General features: G+C 48.4%; 1 protein-coding gene across 1 annotated transcript in view; it reads right to left on the reverse strand.

Annotated features, from left to right (window-relative positions):
• LOC135916901 (vesicular glutamate transporter 1-like) overlaps window positions 1–22,721 on the reverse strand; it is a 259,394-nt gene extending 236,673 nt beyond the window's left edge. The window contains exon 1 of the mRNA XM_065450348.1: window positions 22,070–22,721. Within this exon, the coding sequence (XP_065306420.1) occupies window positions 22,070–22,125 (56 nt within the window). The 5' untranslated portion in view covers window positions 22,126–22,721. The remainder of the gene's footprint in view (window positions 1–22,069) is intronic.
• Between the last annotated feature and the right edge of the window lie 235 nt (window positions 22,722–22,956).

Below are 22,956 nucleotides of genomic sequence, written 5' to 3' on the forward strand. Positions count from 1 at the left end.
GCGGTGCGTCTTCTCGTAGGCAATTGGCTGTCCATTAATTCTGATAACGTATGGTTTCATTGCTTTACGCGTGAAAGCGACTATAGAGCACTTCTCGCAGGACAGCTCCAGACCTCGTGCTCGAAGATAACCTGATGTTAGTGTGGCCGCTTTTTGAAGTCTGGCGCGCACCTGAGGACGCGTCGCTCCTGATGACCAAATGCATATATCGTCTGCATAGATCGACACATGGACGGATTCCGGAAGGGTATGAACCATGTCGATGAGCACCAGGTTAAATAGAGTGGGGCTCAAGACTCCGCCTTGTGGTACGCCTCGGTAGGTTTTGCGTTGTGATGACGCACCGTCCTCTGTTTGCACAAAGAATGACCTGTCCTTCAAGAAGCTGGATATCCACCGAAAAACAAGGCCGCCTAGGCCGACATCACCCAAGGCGTCCAGGATGGCTTGATGGGTTACGTTGTCATATGCGCCTTTAACATCCAGGAACATCGCCGCTGACAGCTTCCTGAGGCTTTTTTCGTGCTGAACAGACGAGACAAGATCTATGACGTTGTCTATAGAAGAGCGTCCGCGTCGAAAGCCTGCCATAGCGTCAGGATATAACTTGTAATGTTCTAGATACCACTCTAGACGCGTCAGCACCATCCTCTCCATCACCTTTCCTAGACAACTGGCCAGAGCAATGGGACGATAAGACGCCAAGTCTAGGGGTGATTTACCTGGCTTGAGCAAAGGCACAAGGCGGCTGGACTTCCATGCAGCTGGAACTTCTCCTTCACGCCATGAATTATTGTACACGTCTAGAAGTGCATGCCGGGCTGTGTGACCGAGGTTTCCAAGAGCTGCGTATGTCACCCCGTCAGGCCCAGGCGATGAGGAACGTCTGCACGCTGCCAACGCCGCCTGCAACTCCTCGATGGAAAACAGATTGTCCATACGAGAATCCCGCGAGATTGGAACATCACGGGGATCATGTGTAGCGAACGATGGCGGTAGACCAGCGACCTTGACACAGAAGTCGTCCGCTACGTCGAGCTCTCTGCGACCTTGGTAGAGAGCCAGGCATTTGAAGGGGTGGCGTTGTTGCGGTGATGTTCGAAGACCACGCACTGTTCTCCATATATGTGACAGGGGTTTATGCGGATCAAGGGTATCACAGAAGGTTTTCCATCTTAGAGACTGCAGGGCGTTGATACGACGCTGGATCTTCTTCTGTATGCGTCTCGCCTCCCTTAGGTCGTAGATGGACTTGGTGCGCCTGTACCTTCTTTCCGCGCGACGGCGGATTGCTCGAAGCCGCTCCAATTCTGCTTCGAATTCAGAGAATTTAGGAATAGGCCTAAAAGATCTTGTGGCTTCTTGAGCAGCGACGTTAATTAGCTTCTCGATGTTGCCAGGCAGACAGTCCCGGATCTCTTGGCAATTCTTCTCCATGAGCAACGTGTATTTAGGCCAGTCGATGTGATGAAGAACTGTAGTAGAGTGTGACTTGCGTATGCCGTCGATTTTAACATACGTTGGAACGTGGTCACTACCACGCGTTTCGTTGTCCGTGAACCATTTCACACTGGCACTGAGGCATCTTGAAACAAAAGTCAAGTCCAGGCAGCTGCTGTATGTCAATCCCCGCAGAAAGGTGGGACTGCCATCATTTAGGCACCAGAGCTCATGGTCCGACGCGAAGGATAGTACACATCTTCCTCGACAGTCCATCTTTAAGCTTCCCCATAGCGGATGATGCGCATTGAAGTCGCCGGTAATAACCCATGGTCCAGATGTCGCTGTTAAAATTCCACCTAGTCTTGCGCTGTCAAATCGACTCGAAGGTGAGATGTAGGCACCTATGAGCGTGAGTGCGACGTTCTTGCATTTTATAGTCAAACACACATACTGATTGTTGTCATCAGGTGCCACTGGGTGTAAAACATATGTGAAATCGCATCTGATATAAACGATGACTTTGCTGCGGTCGGTACAGGTGGCAGACATGAAAGCTTCATATCCTGATAGGCGGATGGCGCTCTCAACGTTTGGTTCACAAATGACAATTATTGGAAATTTGTTCTTAAAAACAAACGGACGAAGGTCCGAAATGCGCGATTTAATGCCTCTGACATTCCATTGGAAGATAGACGCTTCCTTGACCTCTTTAAGGAACGAATGTAGAGGAGCAGCCATGGTACTTCTCAAGACCGGAAAGTACCGGATACAGGGCATCCAGTATTTAAAGTGCGCCTCGAGCCGCCGGAGTGTGTATGGCAGTCAGTAGTGCTCGTAGCGTGTTCATAAGGGCCCTTATCATGGTGACAACTTGTTTGTCGTTGTCTTGGTTGCTGCCAGAAGGTGAAGCATGATTCGGCGAGCGTGCTACATCTTGTCGCTCCGCTGGTGGATCTAGCCGTGGCAATGGCGGCCACTCCTCGCTTGAGGCATTGAGATTGGAGACTTTCTGCTGAGGAACGTCGTTGCTGCTATTGCTAGTTGTATGCGGAAGTGTCTGGACTGTCAGTGGACGCGGTGCATCCTTAGCAATAGTAGTGGGTTTCCTAGAACTCCGGCGACGTGAACGTCGACGTCGCACCTTAGCGGCAGCCTCCCTGTGCGAGGAACCATCCCTGACCATTTGCCTCAAGACTTTCGCCTCATTTTTCACATGTGGGCAATTCTTCGAAGTTGCATCGTGAGAGCCCTGACAATTGGCGCACTTTTGGTTTTCTGCACGACAGGCGTCGGAGCTGTGCGACCCAGAGCACCGGGAGCACACGGCAGCGTTTGTGCAAACCGCACTAACGTGCCCTATCCTTTGACATTTCCTGCACTGAAGCGGCTTTGGCACAAAAGGCCGTACAATGTGTCGGAAGTGACCGACCTTGACGTGGGACGGTAGGCTGTCTCCTTTGAAAGTTAACTTGACACACTGCGAGTTTCCCAGGCGACGGGCTTGCAATATGGCAATTCCCTCTGTCGCCGGCTTGATGAGTATATGCAGGTCAGCATCGCTTATGGAATTATCTACGTCATACACAACACAGAGAGTGAAGGCGAAAGCCTGTGCACTCAGGAGACATTCATTAAGTTACTTGACGCTCTCATTCGAATGCGTTGTCACTTCTTATTACTTGTTCTCTCCCACCAAAGATTGCGGGTTTGAGTGTCTTAATTGAAGCTAGCTTAATTGATTGTACCTTAATTAACTTCGCTATAGTTAACAGCAAAGGTCGTGGGTTCTATTCCCACCAAAGGTCGTCTGTTTGAATGGCTTAATAAACTCCATATTAATTAACAGTATCTTAATTATCTTCGCCTGAACACCGAACTCTTGGGTTCGACTTCCATATAAACTCGAGGGTTCCACTCCCACCGCAGGTTGCGAGTTCGCCTGCTTCAATTAACTCTATCTTAATTAACTTTGCATTTCCTTTTGTGTGTGTGCGGGGGGGACACGATGTGTGGCATCGGATCCAGCTGTGGAAGAGGACAACGACGAACGCACAAGCAGTGACACGAGCTCACACGACTTTCTGTATGCCGCACTCCGCGTTTTCCAGACCATCGGGAGTATGACCCACTTAAGGCTTTCGCCTTAACAACTTGAAGTTTCCCTCACCCTTCCCGTTCGTTTAGCTTTCGGAATGTCAAACGCTATCAGTCATCAGTCCCCAATTCGTTCCCCGGTTTCACTGATCAACGATCGCTGTCCCCACTGGGCGGCTGCACTTAACACACTTTCTCTGGCTCAAGGATGCACATAGCAACTCGGCAGGGGGAAAGAAAAAAAGAAAGATACGAAAAGAGACGCAGACGAACCTGTCGGCTTCGCGGTCGGCCGGGCAAAGGTCGGGGACGTGGGAGCAAAAGTCTCTGGAGCGAGAGAGCGAGAGAACCGCCACCGACGAGGCAGCACCAGCGTGGAGGGAGCGTTGAAGACGCGGCCTTTCGAACGAGACGGGCAACCCTAATGCCCTTCGCGTTGCAGCGGGAAAAGAAAAAGGGGAAGTTGGGACCTGTGCTCCCTAGCCGCGGTGTCGGAGCCACCTGTCCGATTCCCACGGCTGCGCTCTTTCGCGCAAGATTGGGGGGGGGGGAGGAGGGACTCCAGTTGTTGTTGCTGCTGCTACTGACTCTGCCCCTCCGTGGCTGCGTGTGTCTGTTGTTCGCTCTCCTGGCGTGTGGTGACTTATTCTGCCCTGCCCTCTCTATTACACCGTTCGCCCTTTCTTTTTCCTCTGTCATTTCGGCCTGCCCCCCCTCCCCCTCTTCACTCGTCGGAGCGGCCCATTCTTTCCCGCGTCAAACTGACGGGCCTGTATAGCCTTGCGCTTTTTGTCGGCCAACTACCATTTCGGAGGTCCGTCACAGCGATTGACCGCGTCTTTCACCCCTGTCTTATCCGGAGGTTCTTCAATCATGCCAAATTGGGGGGAGAGGGGGAGGGGAGGAAGCCCGCGCTGAACACGGTGCACAAAGAAGCGCAACACGACGAGGTTCGTCGTGCGTCTTGCTTGTTTGTTCACATTTTTTTTTGCCGTTGGTCTTCTTGCAATTCGTACGAGATAACGTCATAACTATGGCCTGTCCGTTGGCGAACTGTATTTCTTTCTGTCAGTTTGTGCAATATGTCCGTTTATATGGAATAAAAATGTCGTTCAAGGTCAGCGCTTGGCGTGCCCGTTATTTCCGACCCTGTCCCGCGTTGCGCCGTTAAAGAATTCAAAATTAAGTAGTGCCCTTCCTGCCCATTTCGTGTTTACGTGTTAGCGCTATAGCCGCGTTTCGAAACCGAATCACTCGCGAAGTGGCCCTGCTCTCTATCTTATTGAATCACATTGTTCGCAGAACTCGACCCCCCGATTGGATGAGAATGCCGACGAGGGCTGCGGCTGGCACAAAGTGAATTCCAAAGCAGCCCGAAATTAATCGCGGGACGAGAGAAGCAAACTTACCTGGTGCTGAAGTGCAAATAATGTTTAACCCCTATTTTGGAGGCTAATTTTTCTCGACGAGGTTACTGACTGGCCAAAAGGGTGACAGGGGGAATGCTACCTGTGGGCAAGACAAGCGACCACACATGGATGAGGATAAAATGTCGGTTTATATTATCGAATACCAAAGCGAAGATTAGTGGTGCTTTCCTGTTCATACAAAGCACGCAGGCACGCACAGATATGCGCACACACGCGCTTCGTAAGTAAGATGAACGCAGGCGTTTTGGTTCTTCTTACGTCCTTCAATCTCTGCGCAGCGAACGAGACTTCAAGAACGGTTTTTCCATTTTTAATCGACTGATACGCACGTTTGGGAAAATTGGATTATGGCGGACAGGCGCTTACGTCTACTACCTTTACCATCTTTCATTCGCGTAAGAATGTTTCGTTTGTGCAGAAGCCGGCGGCAGTATTTTTGCTCACACTTCAAACTTAATTCAACTTATTCAACGTTCATCTGAACTGCAGAGTTCAATATCTCTCTAAGTCGACCGACACGGCGCTGGGCAGGGACTCACTGAGTATTATCGATTTTGTGCGTTGAGTCAGCCGCCTTGTCTTATTTTTTTGGTGCTCTGAACCCTCATTCTACGCAGCGCTAAACTCAATTTAAATTGTGTTCGTTGAACCTTGTGAGTGCAAACATAGAGAAGATCGTTGTGTCGATTCAAAAGCAATTTCGGGCGCGACAAGCATACGTTGAACTTGGGAATTCTCCGCTCGTCTCTTCTATATATGAAAGAAGAGCTACGTCACAGTCGAAATAAATAAATAAATAAATAAATAAATAAATAAATAAATAAATAAATAAATAAATAAATAAATAAATAAATAACAGTACAAGCAAGAGTCAGAACTTCGCGTCCCACAATGCAGATTTTAGCACAGAATTAACTTCCCCTATGCTTTTTCGGGCTTCAGTGTGTGTTTCTTCAAGTCATTGTAACTAGACGGAAATCGAGCACCTCCGATACCCTTATTCGTCACTCTATTCAGGCCGGAAAGGCGAGGAAAAGGAGCACACACACACACACACACACACACACACACACACACACACACACACACACACACACACACACACACACACACACACACACACACACACACACACACACACACACACACACACACACACACACACACACACACACACACACACACACACACACACACACACACACACACACACGACGTTTAACACGACGTTCGTTGTGTGTCATAAAGGAAGAGTTGTGCGCTCTTTGCATCTGGCTGTAACACGAGAACGAAACGTGGTAAAGAAAAAAAAAACGTATACATAAGCATAACGCATGAAAGTAACTGCGCTCTTTCCCGCCACCGCATTGCCGTTCCGCGCACGTATACGTCGTAATGTCACGCCGCTCGGCTCCCGGCACACCGTCGAAGAGGGCGACGATGAAACGACGTGTCCGTCGCATTACTGACCCAAGAGCCGCATCAACCACGCTGCTTATTCTTTTTTTTTTTTTGCGGCCGTACCTCCTTGAGGTAATTTCGCGAGGAGGAAAGATGCTGCAATTAGGGACACCTTGCTTCCGTCTCGAGGAAGAGGCGTCCTTCAACTCAAACGCGCGTGATAAGATGAAAAAAAAAAGACTCGATTGTTCCTATCGGTCCCCTTCTCCCTTTTCGGTCTTCATATTTTATGCCCCGAGTGTAGTTTTCTTTATTTATTTACGGCTTCTGAGTCCTGGTGCGGTGATTGTCAGCATGCGGACAAAAAAAATTTTTATTGTGACGGGCGATATAATTATCGTTACTTTTTTAACAGTAGCGTGAAAAAAGGCGAATAAGGTCAAGCGCTGATCTGCAACTTGTGAGTGGATACGAGGTATCATATGCGCACAAACTATCGAAGCGCGATCCTATACATATGCGCGAGGCAAAGACGCAAGGTTTTTAGAAGACCCCGAGCACATCGACCACGCTTATTTGACCCTTCATTGAAGCTGAAAGTGCCGTCCTACCTTTCCTGCAGTTATGCTACATTACTGTGCTGCCTGCCGTTAGCGATGCGTTTCACCGAAACCTGCTGATTTCTTATTGGGTTGGCAGACCCGCTTTGCAGGATTACGAAACAACGAGGGCCTCACTTCAATTTGTGAGATCAACTGGCACGGCCGCTGCAATAAGGCAGAGTGTGTTTTTATCCAGCGACCGTGCAACTGATCTCAATGACCGACTGTAGACGCCGATAGTGCTACCCTCACTCCCTATTCTTTCTTTCTTTCTTTCTTTCTTTCTTTCTTTCTTTCTTTCTTTCTTTCTTTCTTTCTTTCTTTCTTTCTTTCTTTCTTTCTTTCTTTCTTTCTTTCTTTCTTTCTTTCTTTCTTTCTTTCTTTCTTTCTTTCTTTCTTTCTTTCCTTCTTTCTTTCTTTCTTTCTTTCTTTCTTTCTTTCTTTCTTTCTTTCTTGCCATCCCTTCAACCCCTTCCCTCTGCGTATCGTAGCAAACCAGACCCGCCTCTGGTTCACTTCCCTACGTTTGCTCTCTTCGTCTGTTTTCTACTCACGTGTCATGTTCTCTCGTGCTGCAGAATGAAAAAAAAATAAAGAAAAGAAACGGACGAAGCTGTCTGACCGTCCCAAGTATAAAATTCCGAAACGCCGCATGTTACTTTCGCGTTTGTTTAAGTTCCAGCCCTCCATTTTTATGATTTCAGCAAACATTCCAGCTCACTTAGAGATGATGACTCGATTTCCGTTTCTCCCTTACTTCTTAAGCTGGTATAAAAGTTCTGCTTTCGTGTTCCTCCTGCACAGACTTCATTTTCCATTAGTCGCTAAGGACGAAAGCAGAAGATCGCTGGGATGGAGGTGGCAATGGTAGAATGTAGGGGCTGTATTCTTTCAATTTTGTTTGCTTTTCACTTTCTCTCTCTTTTGAGGAATAATTACTTCGGCGGAACCCACAGTAAATCTCGCTGAACCAAGGCCTCTCGGTGACAAACCCCGGAAAGAAGAGGATGGAGACGACCGACCAAAAGGCACAGATAACGTGCAGGCGGAAGGAAAACATGGGACGAGCAGTGTGCCTTCGCGAAATGCCGTCGTCACAACACAGTCGCTTGTGTTTGTTTCTCGAGGCAATGAGCGCGATGAGGATAACAGAAAAGAGAGAGAGAGAGAGACCGGGGAGAGGGAGGAGGGGGGAATCGGTCGCACTCCGCCATTAATGAAGTTGGTCTCCGGTGGAGCGAAGCTGAATATTTGATTTCCTCGGTGGCTTGGCACGCAACACCACGAGAGTGCCGTGGCGCTGCAATCTATCCGCAACCACCAGAATGGCGCTTGCTCTTTTGTTTTTTTTTCTCTCTCCCTCTCACTTTTTCTCGTTGTATTGTTCATCTTTCTTTTACTCAAGCTTTCAGGGCCCTCAGGAAACTCACTCGCTAGAGGACTACAAAAGAAAGAAAGTGGACAACGCGAGCAGCCAGGTCACGCCAAGTAAACAATCCCGGATATTTCGGAGCGGAGAGTCGGGAGATTCGAAATTACGAAAGAAAAGAAATTCAGCGACAAAAAAAAAGATACAATGGGTAACTCTGCAAGAGCAAACGCTATTTTCATTCCGGTATGGCGAAGTCCGCAGCGTGGAAAACTGTCTGCCCGCTGCGCGCGGAGTAAATACTCACTCGAGAGGGAAGCCAGGAAAGGAAAGAGAGAGAGAGAGAGAGAGGGAAAAGAAAAGTGACGTAAAAGTAATACCAAGTGATGGAAACATCGTCGTCCGGGAAATAAAGAAAAAAAAGTGAGGAAAACGTAAGGTGGAAAGATGGGGAGATAGAGAGAGAGAAAAAAAAAGGAAAAGCAAGCGCCACATACGTGTTGAGGCAGCGTATATTGCGAGGAGTAATTCTGAAGCACTCTGCCCGAAGAGCCTAATGAGAAACGGGCCCGCGAGCGCCCCAGTTTGCCACTCTTCCCTCTTCTGTCCGTCGCGTGGATTGCATGAAAAAGCCCCTCGCACGACGGCCGTGAGTTGCTTACGCCGCGAGATTGCCCTGCATTGAAACAAACCCCCCCCCCCCTCCCCTCGTCTACGTGGTTGCAGGGTCAGGAGGTCAAGTAACCCGTTTGGTCTCCTTTCCCCCCTTTTTTTCTTCGATGCCATCCCTCCCTCCTTTTGTGTGTATGTGTGTGGGGGGGAGAGGGGGGGCAGCCAGCCTGAGGCTTTTCTGGTTAACCTCCCTGTATTCGCTCTTTTTCTGTCTCTTTCTCTCTCTTTCTTTCTCCCCCCCTCTCTCTCTCGGCGTTATTACGTAACGGTGATTATGTAAGTTCGAGAACGATAATAAATTACTGCACTGTCGGATATGCTTGCCGCTAAATATGAATGATTGGAACCTAACGCATACAGAATGCATACTTATTTTCCGTACGTAAAGTAGACCCGCCGTGATTGCTTAGCGGCAATGGTGTTGGGATGCTAAGCACGAGGTCGCGGGAACAAATCCCGGCCACGGCAGCCGCATTTCGATGAGGGCGAAATGCGGAAACATCCGTGAACTTACATTTACGCGCACGTCAAAAAACCCAGGTGGTTCAAATCAATCCGGAGTCCTCAACTACGGCGTGACTCATAATCAGAAAGTCGTTTTGGCACGTAAAACCCCATATTAAAGAAGATCACGTTAGTGGTTATTTCGCTTTGCATTGCTGTGAAAACTGTCGAATTGTAGACGTCAGGAGCTGAATGTTGCAAATACCACGTGATGAACTTAAGATGACAATTTATATAGTCAGTAAGGTTAATGTAAGAACCCGCAAGGTTGTTCGAAGCCAGGAGAACAAACTTTAGACAATTAAAAAAAAGCTATACGCACAATTCTTACACTGGCTCAGCCGCGACACCGCAACCAAGTTCCTCCTATATTGCATTATCTTAATAACACTTATTGCCGAAGCATTGAGCAGGACTTGCTGTACACTCTACCTTGGAGCTGCATTTGTGTATCGGAAATCCGAATAATGCGTCCCTCACATTACCAAGGGGTTCGTCCCGTCGTCCACCCACGTAGGCAGACGGGCGTACCAGCAAACCTTGCCCTGTCGACTCAACTGGCTGCGTGTATTCAGCAATACATACCTGTAATACGGATTACAAATGAATGTCATTTCTCAGCGTGAGTGCGTGAGTAAATTTTTCACGGAGGACGCAGTCGCGAACTTCGTTTCTTCGTCCCCCATGCAAATAAGCGGAGCGAAGGTTTGACTGGGAATTTCTTGCCGCAGATGTCAGCCCTTCCCTAACGATTTGCGGTCACGAGCGATTTGCGGCTGCTTTTCTTTTTTCGCGTGCTCGCATTGAATGCAGAACTAGACATCATCGGGCTTTATGATTCTCTCTGCTTCACCCGGCTCGAACTTATCGATCGTTATGTCCAATCGGCCAGGTCACGTGAGCTAAATAAAGCGCTGAGCTGCGAGACGCCATTGAGGGCAACTTTGTGCACATTGATCCGCTGCTCCACGAAAGGAACATGCAGCCCGTCCTCGCCGTCCCTAGCGCTCTTGTATCTCTGTTCTATTTATTTATGATGACGACGTCGCCGTGCATGACGCGTACCTGTAGGGACCACAAGACGATCAAGTTGCGCAGGCTTTTCTTTTCTTTAGAGACGCGCTGCCTAATGATGCCAAGCGTCACGCCAGAAAGGGAAACGCGCGGTTTCAATTTCGTAGAAGCAAAATGGACATTTTTTTTTCTCGTTTGTTCTGTTTTTTTTTTTTCGCCGCCGTGATCCTCCTTCGTTCGGAGTTCATTTTTCCGGAGTGCACACGAGCGCCGCCTCTCATCGCGGCGCGAACGAGCAAACTAATCGGACCAAAAGAAAAAAAAACGCGTGCGCGCGATGAGCCCACCGTCTTTGCTATGCGCTCACCTGCCTGATATACGAGCGGGGAATTGACCCTGTAATTTCAAACGCGCTAGAAAAAATAAACGCAACTGAATGGTGCTGAACATAACATTTAATCAGTAATGTATTTATACTAACTAGTAGTTGGTTCGCTGATATTTCTGCCACTGAAAACTCGATTAGGGTGTCAAAAACGCGGCTACAAGTTGTGCGAATCATCAAACTCGACGTAGATTATACGAGGGGCATTACAGGATTGAAGAGCGCGCGCTCGCGTGCAGCGTCTAGTGTGGGGCTTGTGAATGGGGCGACGGTAGTCTCGAGAAACGGTGGCCCGACAAGACGTGTAATGAAGGCAATCGCAGCACCCGTAAGGGAAGATGCGTGCGAACTTCACAGTGAACGTAGATAAAGCAACGAAACGATTAGTGAGTGAGTGAGTGAGTGAGTGAGTGAGTGAGTGAGTGAGTGAGTGAGTGAGTGAGTGAGTGAGTGAGTGAGTGAGTGAGTGAGTGAGTGAGTGAGTGAGTGAGTGAGTGAGTGAGTGAGTGAGTGAGTGAAAAGTATGAGCGAACGACAATGACTGAGTTACTCAACGAGTGAATGAGAGTGATAAAGGATTGAACAAAAGAATGAATCATCGAGTATCATAGTGTACTACTGAACGAAAAAGTGAGAGTTACTTTAGGCGAGGGAGTTATTCGGCAAAGCGTGCTGAGCGAGATAATCGCCGATTGAGCAGGCAGTCGCGTGAGCGGATGACCGAGCGAAGGAGTGAGTGACCTTTCTCGAGTTACTCGGCGAGTGACTCAGAGTGATGTAGGTATCGAACGAGCGAGTGAATCGCCGAGCGCACGAGCGAACGAGTAGTCGAGGGAGAGTGATTCCGAATGAGTGACCGAGAAGTGAAAGGGGATTAAGGAACGAGTGATCGAGCCAGTGAGACAATCTTCGCTCCCGTATGCTTCGCAGGCCACGCGTAGTGTAATAGTACCTTGGCTATAGGGACGGCATTCCCCAATCGCTCCCCATCCGACCTCGTCTCCCTCTCTCCCTCACCCTCTCTCTCTGCCTCCTTCCTCCGCGACCGGCTGCGAACAAGAGGGTCGTCGCGTGCGTCGAGTTCAATTTGCGATCTCATTCGTCGCCCCGTTCGCCTGCTTTTGTGCTCGCGGCGGCGTACGCCACTCCTTGCTAATAGACGATACCCACGCGCACCTCCTGTTCGGCGCGCGCGCACAGGCCGTATCCCAGACTCGCGCTCCTGGCCGCGCTTTTGTGTGTGTGTGTGTAAGGGGGGGGGGGGGGTGGACTTCCCGGGAGCGCATAGTGAAGTGCATCCGCGCCCACTTGCGCCCGTTTCAGGCGCGACTGTGTGCCGAACGACCGTATATTGAGAGAAAATGGATGTGGCTCACACTCGCGCAGTTTCGCGTTTTTTTTTTGGGGGGGGGGGGAGGAGGGGGGAGACCGCGGTTCCTCTCGGGTGTGAACTGGCAGTGACGCGGAGCGCGTGCGTTGGTTTCGAGTTCTGAATCGGGCCCCTGCAATCCCGCACACTTCTTTTGGCCCGCATCGCATAACGTTTCGCGAGGGATGTCGAAATTGAGCCTGCTACACGGGAACAATGAAACGAGCGATGAGCTATATCGCATTTCGTAATCAGACAAGGGGAAGGACGCGAAGCGCGCGCTTGGCGAGTATTTCCGGGGCTGCTCGTACTGATTACAGTCGGCCGACAAATCCGAGCGGAATTCTTTGCCAACGATGACGTTACTCGGGCTGCGGCCTTTAAACGTAATCTATGGTCAAGCACTGTTTCAGAAACGAATTGCGCGAGGGTTCTTAGCTGGGCTTCTCGGTTTGCGTACATTATTGCGAAATGTGCAGGCGACGGGACATGCGAAAAACTGACAGGAGACTGTGCTGACTATCAACTGATTCTTCATGGGAAGCTACATAATAGTAACATATGCTCTTTAATTGTGTTCTCTTCCTTACATTGCTGCGTTACTTCGAATAGAGAACCAATTGATATCCGACGCATTGTCCTGTCCGTTTTTTCACACGTCCGGTCGTCTGCGCCATTTTGCCGTTATGTAGCGTCAGAAATTTTTCTGAGTTTAAAAAAAAAAAAGAAAGTAAGGAGAAATAAAAAGTGCAAGGCAGCTTAGCCAGAGTTCTCTATCAAATCTACGTTAAAGCAGAATCGTCTGCATATTACCGCGCATAATGAAACGGCGAGGAAATATAATTCTGTGGGCGCAGGGCTTATAGGAATACAAATACAAAAATATTTATCGTTGTAGTAGTTCAAAGGTTTCCAGAACGAGACCGGCATAAAGAAAGAGAGTCAGAAACAGCGAGCTCTTGGGGAAAACACCCTTAGCGCGCCGCAGTGGAAGCGATGAATAATTGCTAAGTGCCTCTGAAGCAGTTTTGAAAATTTTTCCCCTTTCAACGTTCCTGACTCATTAAAATGAATGTCACCGATGACTCCAGCTCCAACACAGCTTGTTACAAAAACTTAGTGTAAGACCTCTGCAAATAATAATAATAATAATAATAATAATAATAATAATAATAATAATAATAATAATAATAATAATAATAATAATAATAATAATAATAATAATAATAATAATAATAATAATAATAATAATAATAATAATAATAATAATAATAATAATAATGAAGAAGAATGAGTAACGTCATAATAAAAAAACTCACAGATTCGCTTGAAAAGCGAAACATCGATTGCGATAGCAAATTAGTAGACAGTAACACGAAGTAAGGACAGTAGTTTTACCGGCCGCATAAACTTGGAAGCATTCTCTTACTAATCTGAAATGACGAGCACGGTGTCAGCGCTCACAGGCAAACACGAACACATCCCACTCGATGACCGCGGTCACTCGCTGTCAAAACGGTGGCGCGAGCATGCGCGGCGGCCACATCGAGCGAAGTGGCCTTCGTGCTGTCCATCGCTTCAACGAAGACAGCGACGAGAAAAGAGCATGCACGAAGGTGTGAACCGTCTGCAGATCGCTTTCAAGATACGGCGCACGTGACCGCGCGCCTCCTCGCCCAATACGCACTTGCTGGCGGAGTAAAAGCCCCCTCCCTCTCTCCCGCGCTGCCTCCCCACTTTCCTACGTTTCGCGCGCAAGATTGCGCCACGATCGGCAGTTTTTCTTTTTTTTTTAGTTATGGGGTTTTACGTGCGAAAACCACTTTCTGATTATGAGGCACGCCGTAGTGGGGAAGTCAGGAAATTTAGACCGACTGGGGTTCTTTAAAGGGACACTAAAGGGAAACAATAAATCAGTTTAGACTAATAAAGCATTGTTTGAGAAACCTGCAGGCAGTCATTTCAAGAAAATAGTTTGAATATTAGATGAGAAAATGAAGGTCCAAGTATCAGTATTTGAATTTTGCGCCTAAACCCCAGCGCCGGTACGTCAGCGTGACGTCAGGGATTCCAAAGCTTGTTTTCGCATTTGGGCCGCGTTGGCTGAATAAAGGTTCCTGAAACTTGGCATGTTTAATATTTGGTTCCTTTAGAACACAATGTAGTCAATCTGTACCGCTATGTATAATTAGTAGGTCCTAGAAGATGCCATCAAAATCCAAGACGTCACAGCCCCCAGGTGCGGGAACTCAAGTAGGCGTCGCCACCCGCATTTCGTTCTTGCGCTTTTTCTGGCTTACCAAACGTCTTATCGTTGTAAGAGTGGTGTTTTTGGTGTTGTAGAACGGCGATTTACTGATGCAGAAGAAATCACTTTTCCCTTTAGTGTCCCTTTAACGTGCACCTAAATCTAAGTACACGGGTGTTTTCGCATTTCGCCCTCATCGAAATGCGGCCGCCGTAGCCGGGATTCGATCCCGCGACCTCGTGCTCAGCAGCCCAACACCACAGCCACTGAGCAATCACGGCGGGTTACCCGATGCTAACTCACGCTTGCCATTTTGCAGTGTGTGAGCACGCCAGTTGCTATCACTTTCTAAAAAAAATAAAAATACATTTACCGTTATTGAATACGGTATCACTGGCATCCTTGCGTGAGCGTCGTCTGAGTGTTACACACGGCGTCTCTTTTCTTCTTTAATTTGAGAATTTAAAATATTGTCTGTGGCACGTAGCTCAAATCTATTCTTGAAACTGGATTAGCCGAAGATACAGACAGTATTTGCGCGAGATACCGGAGTTCACAATCGACTAATTACCGAAACTTTTCCGAACCACATTTAAGCCAATTGCATTTTGGCACGACTTGCAGTTTACGAATTGCAGCCGGTGAGTTTGCTAAGCATACTAAATAGGAATGAATTACGAAAGCGACAGTTGTTTCAAGATAAGTGTTTCCAAAAAGTGTAACGAGGTACATTGGTCTTCCTGTTATACTAGTGTGCTACAGCTCAGTAAAAAGGAGTTTTCCTGTAAAAGTAGCTGGAACAACAACGCATTCTTAGAGAAAGTGTGATGGCGCTTACCTGAATACTATAGTGCTAGCTTAAATAATACGTTCCGAGTGGATGCGCCTTGGGAAGTCACTTGTTTTCTTTCGTGAATAGCAATGTGTCCTAAAGCGACTAGATAAAATGTTCGTTAGTAAAATTTTGTTAGTTCGTCAACTATTTCTACTAATTTCTTGCGAAATTTTACTCTGCCTGTACGAGTGATCCAGTGCTCAATGAGTATATTGAATCTACATACCACAGGCGACATTGTTAAGGTCTATCATTACCCGCCCCCCCCTCCCAAAAAAAAGAAGAAAGAAAGGCGATTCTTTGTATATGTGTATGTACCCATTTATTGCAACTAGCGCTTTCTTTGTGTTTAGTCTTTTCGCGGCCTCTGCGGGTGCGCGCTGCAGACTTGCGATATTTTCGCGCCAGTAAGCTCAAGCTTGCGTCATATTCAATCTGGTCCCGCGATGACGACGACAATGACGTCACAAACGACTACGGGACGTAGACGGCTACAAGAAGGCGAGGGCTGATGCCCCTTTTCTTGATGTTTTCTTTTCTAGCGACTTTTTCAAAGGAAAAATAAATACTATTGATAATGACAGCCGCGATTAAGGTGGAAAGAGTATACATTCAAGTGGCTCTCAGTCAAAATACAAAGGGAATATGAAAAAGGGACCGCATCAGACGTTATCTCGTGAGTAAAAATTTGGAGGACGCTTCCCCTTTAAGGGTGGAACGCGATAGCATTCAAATATCCCTTGACTGAATCTCACACTTCCGGGCAAATGGAGCGTATGTAACCGTAATGTTTTCCGGGAAACGGAAAAATGTTGCCCATCTAGGCTTCGTTAACGTGCACCGAATGCAAGGTGCACGAGCGTTTTTTTTTTTTTTGCATTTGGCCGTCACCGGAATGTAGCCGCGTAGGCGGAAACGAATCCGCGAGCTCGAGATCAGCAGCGCTACGCCATAGGCACCGCACTACGACGGCCGGCCACAAGGCTTCACGAAAAAAAAAAAAAGATTATCCAGCGGAAATATTTAGCACCAAACTAGGCTATGTCGATGCGTCTTATATCTCAGATAGACTGTATCTAGACACAGGCACACTTCTAAAGGCTTGAAAATAGAGAAATTAAGGAAGTCTGCTAATATCGCTGGCTCGTCTTTTTTTTTTCTTTCTCAAAAGGACCAGATACGCAAATAAGTAGCCTCGCATGAGTTTGTATCTAAAAACCCGCCGCTTCACCGAGCGTTAGACCTAAGTTGATACCGAACTCAGACGTGAGATTAGAGTCAGCATTCTTGATCTCGCTCTAGCCTTTCAAGCGGCTGCGCACTTCGCCTCACCTCACTTTGCGTGTTAGAAGTCGAGCTCGTGAGTTAGGAACCTAGTGAGGTTGCCCGCTTGTTCTCGTAGAGCGCAAACCGTGCGGGCGACCTTTTGGCGGTGTTGTCGCTTCTTTAACACCGTACGCTTTGGTGGAATCCGCACCGCAGAGACCGCGAATTCGCGTGTCAAGTTTTGGTTTTAGCATTTTTCAGCTTTCCCCCCGAGACACGCTCGGGGCGCGCGTGCGGGCTGCGAAGTTACATCAAGCGGCGGGCTCTGTTTCGGAAGGTGTCCGCGAGCTCGCAGTCTTCGTCGAGCGAGCACAGACATCGAATGAGTAAAGAGCAAGGCGCAATAGACCAGGACAGAAGAAGAGCACAAACGACGGGACCAGCGCCTGTCCTGGAGTCTATCGCGCTTTGCTCTTTACTCATTCAAGCATGAACCAAATATAGCCCAAGCAAGAGTTTTACCCGGGCACAGACAGAACGAGGGAGGTACACACGTGCTCCCTTGATATCAACTGGCGCAAATCAATAGTCATCAAGCAACGTTTCCGCGCCAGCGTTTCTCGGCTGACACGCGACAAGTAGATTTGAGTCCAGACGATTCCATTCGCCCACGATTCGCGTGCCACCTGACGAACTTCCGTAAGTAATGCCCTACATACGTGTCTCGTCGAAGCGTTCGCCGCCTTTGCATAGTTAATAGAAAATTGCATGAAAAAAAAAGCACACGCCTGCCAGGATACTCAAAGTCTAAAGACATTGTCTCTCACTATAGACATCGACGCCAGCATTGGTCAACGCTAAATGTATAGGAAAGTTCGAGAGCTGTAGGGAAGTCACATGAACGCAGAGCGAACACCAGAAAGTGCTCCCATGCCGCTTATATTCTCTACGCCTCACTCGGACAGACATCGATGAAAGAAGCGTTGCCTGCTCTATGCCTTAAAATGGCATCATCGAACCGATCGAATCAGATGGGTCCCTCAAACAATGGCAGCTCGCAATAGAACGGTAGATCATGGCACAAACATCGCTACATAGCCTTTTGTTTTGGCATTCTGAGTGCCTCAGATGCACTCAACAGTGTGACTGCACTGGAGAAAAAAAAGCAACAACATTCAACTTCCAGTAATTCCACGCTGACCGCTTATTGTTTACCGTAATTAGGCTATGTTGTAGAGATACGACGGGAGTCCGGGCATATAGCACAGATAAAAATGCCCTTTTGATCGTGCAAGGTCAGATGTCCCTTCATCCATATAAGACTGTAGATGGCAATCACGAATGCTAGACCATTGATCATTCCAAATGCCCGAGAAAAAAAAAACCTTCCCTTTTTTTTTTTTAACCGTAGCAAAGGTTCTGGGTGTCTGGCCTCAAACTGCTAACAGCCAAGAAAGCCACACGAGCTGTTCTACAGTACCTGAAGGCGACACACTTGAATGAAAACGCGGAACCTTGCTTAGTGCGTGTGGTTGATTTAGACTCATGCATTCTGTATCTCTTTCTTTCTTCCTCAGTCACTAGCTGTCGAAAGAAGCAAGATTATCACGTCAGACATGCCTTGAAGCTAATTGTTTCGCCGAGGTGCCGTTCATGTCTAATACCCGCAATATATTTGAATGGTTCGGCTTAAACAAATATTAAAGACGTGGAAGACTTGGCTATTGCAGCCGTAAACTCGCAATTCGGCTTCCTGTATCAAACAGTACTTCATACCATATATTTATCGCGCACGGAAACATCACTATATACGAGTTGGTTTAGGCCCTTGCTGGCTCCGTTGCATAAATTTCCCTTTGGCTGTGAGTAGCCCGTACAAGTTGTGCTTATCAACTACTGCGACTACAGCGCAATACCCCGCGGTCTTTGTTGTCAGAGCAGCCGAGGACATCCGCGCCGGTAGTGTCTGTCAACATGGCAACTCGTACATGGCCACCTTCGCCATTGCAGATGACCCGATTCGTTTCCATGTAATGAATGCGGTATCCACGCCGTTGTATCCTGGCAGCGAGCGCGTGACAGACTAATTACGCAATTATCGACACGCAAGCGAGAAGGATAGACCACAAGTGAAGACGTCATGACTGGACTACAAAACAGGTCTGAACTCAATGTCACCAAAGGGCAATGTCACGACAGAAAGTGACATGCTTTATTGAGTACTCGAGTCACTAGCCTAGCGAAATGACTGACGTAGTACTCCAAATCATTATAGTGGAGGATGAAAAAAAAAGAACATAGTGGAATAAATAAAACGCTACGCAAACGTCAACGAAACGTCATGAGCCAGCTGTTTTTTCCAGATGCAGCAGAAGGGAGATGCAGCGGAACGGAGGACACCTAAACGAAGAATACGCTTTGCGCTGTAATTCATAGCTTTAAATTTCATTCCGATTATCGTCTGCTACTGTTCGCTAAGTAGCGATGTTTATTATTAGGCAACGAAGGGCAAAAGGCTTCACATGTGAAAACTAGAGGGCAAAGAAAAAAAAAGACAAGCCGCTTCCAGAAGGAGACGGAACTTGCGCCTGTCTCAAAGCGAAAGGGGCGGAAATGGCGCAAAAGAAAAAAAAAACTGACGTAAGCAGACAGATTTGTAATGGAACAGTGTCGAGAAGTGAAGCCAACGCTTATGTTACTAATGTGTCACATCAGTTCAAGGGCGTCATACGCTATGATCTCGAGACGTGCATAAATGACATCACCGCAACTTGCGTGATACTATGTTCGAAGTGGTATTGAACAGCGGGCATTCCATTTTAACCATGTCGCAATGTTTTTGAGGTACTTCTATGATTGTTACGAGCTAGACATATTCGAATAAATGTTCCTCGACACTCTTTTTTCTCTTCGAATCGGCATTCATGTTCATTACAGCGAAAAGGCGTTGATCTTCTGGCCGTTCTCGCCCAGGTCTTTGAGGCAGTCATGCGCAAATATATCAAGCTATTACTACGCTTCGGCTTTGATTCCCTTCATACTTCTCCTTGCTTAATGGCTATGCACCCTATCAAATGCTCTTGCAAGGAAAATGTTTATGTAGTTCGGAGTATATGAGGATAGGTAGATAAACTTGCTAGTGATAAAGGTACGTCGTTTCTATAACTAAAGTTGGCAAATCTGTATTCGTTGAAGGGTCGTTACGTGAAACATACGCTTGAAAGAATCAGTTCAGTTACCAACCGTTAACGCGCGGGGCTTTAAATTCAGTGCGTGTCCGTTACGATGTTTTCGACGTCCTTCTGTGACGTAGCAAGCAAGACAGATTCGAGTAACTGTCCCTCAGCCGTCTTTTTTGGCCACCATCGAAATCATGTTGATGACTGCACTTCTTTTCGATGTCGTATACTTGAACTACGGACTTCAAGCTTCATCAACGGGCTACAAGGCGCTTGCCTTTTATTCCTATTTGGCAATGCGGTTATTTACTACTCATCAAGTCTATCTTGTAATGCCTCAATTAATCTTAAAATACACCTTATTCACAATTTCCTGTGTCGACCACGCGTATTCGAAAAAGCTGTCGTCACTGCTGTGCCGATCAGCGGAGAGCTTTCAGCTTTGAGATGTTTCTGAAAGGGGACAGTCAGAAGCAAGCGTTAAAATAACAGATTATTTTCTTAAAAGAACACAAGGATCTCTATTGAGCGCGAGTACTGGTTAGGTTCCAATGGGACCGGTATTTAGTCCACTATCCTAAGTTTCCGTGCTCGTCGAGCGGTAGTTCTCATGGTAAACTTTCTTGCCTAGCGGTTCATATACTGGTGGCTCACAAACAAGGCACTTTTTTGTGTATATAGGCTTACAATTTCCGTCCCTAATACCTCATCACTCATTTACCCCTAACACTTCCTTCCCCATCAATTCCCCTTGGTGTTCGGTAGCTGACCAGAAGCTTGACGCTTCAACCCACCCTATAGTCTGCTGCTTTTATTGCAAACACCTCAAAGTTCTTACGTTTGAGTATCACTGTCGCTGTTATGTCGTCTACGACGGTATCAATAACTTGACTGATAACGCTTCGCTTCCATGCGTAGTTGTATGTTGGACTTCACAAGTGGCCGCGAACCATTTCACAGGTTACGGGAATAAATTGCTCCGAAAATGTCCAAGGCGTCAGAGCTTGACAAATAATCTGCGCAGTGACGCCAGCACAGAGCATTTCATGCTTCGCAAACAATACTTAAGAGAAGTGGAAATTTGAAGGGTGCGGAGACTTCTGCCGCTTGCCCCGCAACAAGTTTATCGGAGCAATCTCATGCCCAAGGAAAGTGTACGAGGGGCGCCCAGGTCGGGCTAACTGACGGTACTAAGCCGTCATTCTCCCACAAGTGTCGCAATTCATCTATGTGGAGTAAATGGGGGACGTGGGCCGTTTCCCTTATGTGTAACGTGATACTTCTGTGAGACGCTCAACTACCGTTCTTTCGGACGCTAACACGTAACTTGACCTTCGCAAGGTTAACAAGTGGCGTCCTTTCTTACGCAACCGTGACGACACTCCCCCCTGCCACCAATACAGTGGCGAAGCGACGCAGCTCGACGACGAGCTGGGAGCCCCCTCTACGGCTCGCCACTAGGGGTCGCTACTATCGGCCGGGGTGTGCGCGCCAGTGGCCCACATCTTGGCGCTGTCCCGTTTCGGGCTGACCCCCTTTCTATCTTCCCCCGCGCCAGCCCCCTTTCCCTAAATTCCCTTCCTCGCTTCCTATGGCTTCTTCCCTCCTTCCCTCGGGGGAAACGGGTCGCGCCGTCTCACCCTCTCCACTGCGGCGTGCTCCGTCACCCGTCCAAATCAGGACCGTCCGCCGCCATGTTTTGTGCCGGGTGGAAAGTTAATGCGGGTGACCCCAGACGCGCGCTTCGAGCGGACCCCCGCATTGCGGGGCGCGAGCTGTCCGGTAGGGAGAACAGTGCTTGTTTTCTTGTGAACTCGGCTCTGCCTTATTTCACTGATCCAGTCTTTCGCGCCCCTTCTCTTGCTTCTGCTCCTGGATTCCAGGACTAACATGAACCATTGTTGGCGGCAGAACAATTGCGCCCGTTATATCCGCTCTATGAGCAATAAAAATGATATAAAGGAGTCCAGACGACACCCGCAAACACAGGCGAGTGATTTCAGTCATGGATGAAAGAACCTGAAAGTAGACGACTGTGATGCGTTTTAGGTGAACGCGTTGAGAAAATTTGGTTCTTAAGGTTCATATCTCGGTGGTACTAGAGAGAGACGATAAGAAGCACCAAAATTATCCCCCGTGATTTCGGTTTACTAAATAAACGGACTTTGCAGGAAAAGGAAGCGTCCCGACAAGGTCGAGCCAAGGAAACCATAATTAGGCACTGAAAGGTCAGGACTGAAAATGCGAAGGCGACTTACCCAGGTCCGTTCATGCCCTGGTCGAAAAGGTTTCCTCTTCCGACCCCCAGAGGCATGTTGGCCTTGTCTGTTGTTAGTCAACCACTTACAAGACGAACGTCGAAGCTTTCCTTGATGGCCGCCAAGATACCCGCGATGGGGTGGCCGTTGCTCGTCTCTCGTATTGCGGTCTTCTTCTTCCGAGTCGGGCTTTGACTGCCAAGTTCCGGGCTCTCGATTCGAAGCCACGGGGCCAACTCGAGGCAGCAAAAACTAGACACACCGCCGCCACCACCCGCCCTCACCGTGGCGGCTCAGAGTTCTCCTAGACGCGTCGACGCTTCCATTGAGGATGACGGCCCGGTCGGCGGTCGTCTTCGTCTCTGCCGTCCTGTCTGGCGGCGACTAGTGGCGCTGCGGATTGACTACGGCGGTACCCGGTCCGAACACCGGCGACGGCATCGGGAGGCTCGGCCCGCCGGCTGCGTCCGTCGAGTTCTGGTCAGTTTTTCAACGAGTGTTTTCTCAGCGGACTATAGCACCCGTGGGCAGCCTGGTGGGCACGAGGCAGGGTGGTGGCACAGCCGACGCGGCTTCGCGATTCGCCCTTGGCGAGCGAAGGATCGCAGCCCGTGCTAAGCCGGTCGGTCGGTCGGACGGCGCCGGCGGACCGAAGACAGCGCGACCGGAGTCGATCTGAAAAGAGCCGCTAGCGGCCAGAAGGAGGCGAAGGAGAGGAGGAAGGGGACATCAGGGGGGAAACGCAAGAAAGAAAGCAAGGAGGAGAGGGTATTCTCCCCCGCGCGCTCACGGGGGATCGCGAAAGGAAGACCGATCGACGGAGAGGGGTAGCGGTTGGGCGATCGGGAAAGACGCGGAGGGGAAAAAAAGGCGGGCGGGCGCGAAAG

Source organism: Dermacentor albipictus, chromosome 3, assembly GCF_038994185.2.
Source record: "Dermacentor albipictus isolate Rhodes 1998 colony chromosome 3, USDA_Dalb.pri_finalv2, whole genome shotgun sequence".
Taxonomy (NCBI): Eukaryota; Metazoa; Arthropoda; class Arachnida; order Ixodida; family Ixodidae; genus Dermacentor; species Dermacentor albipictus.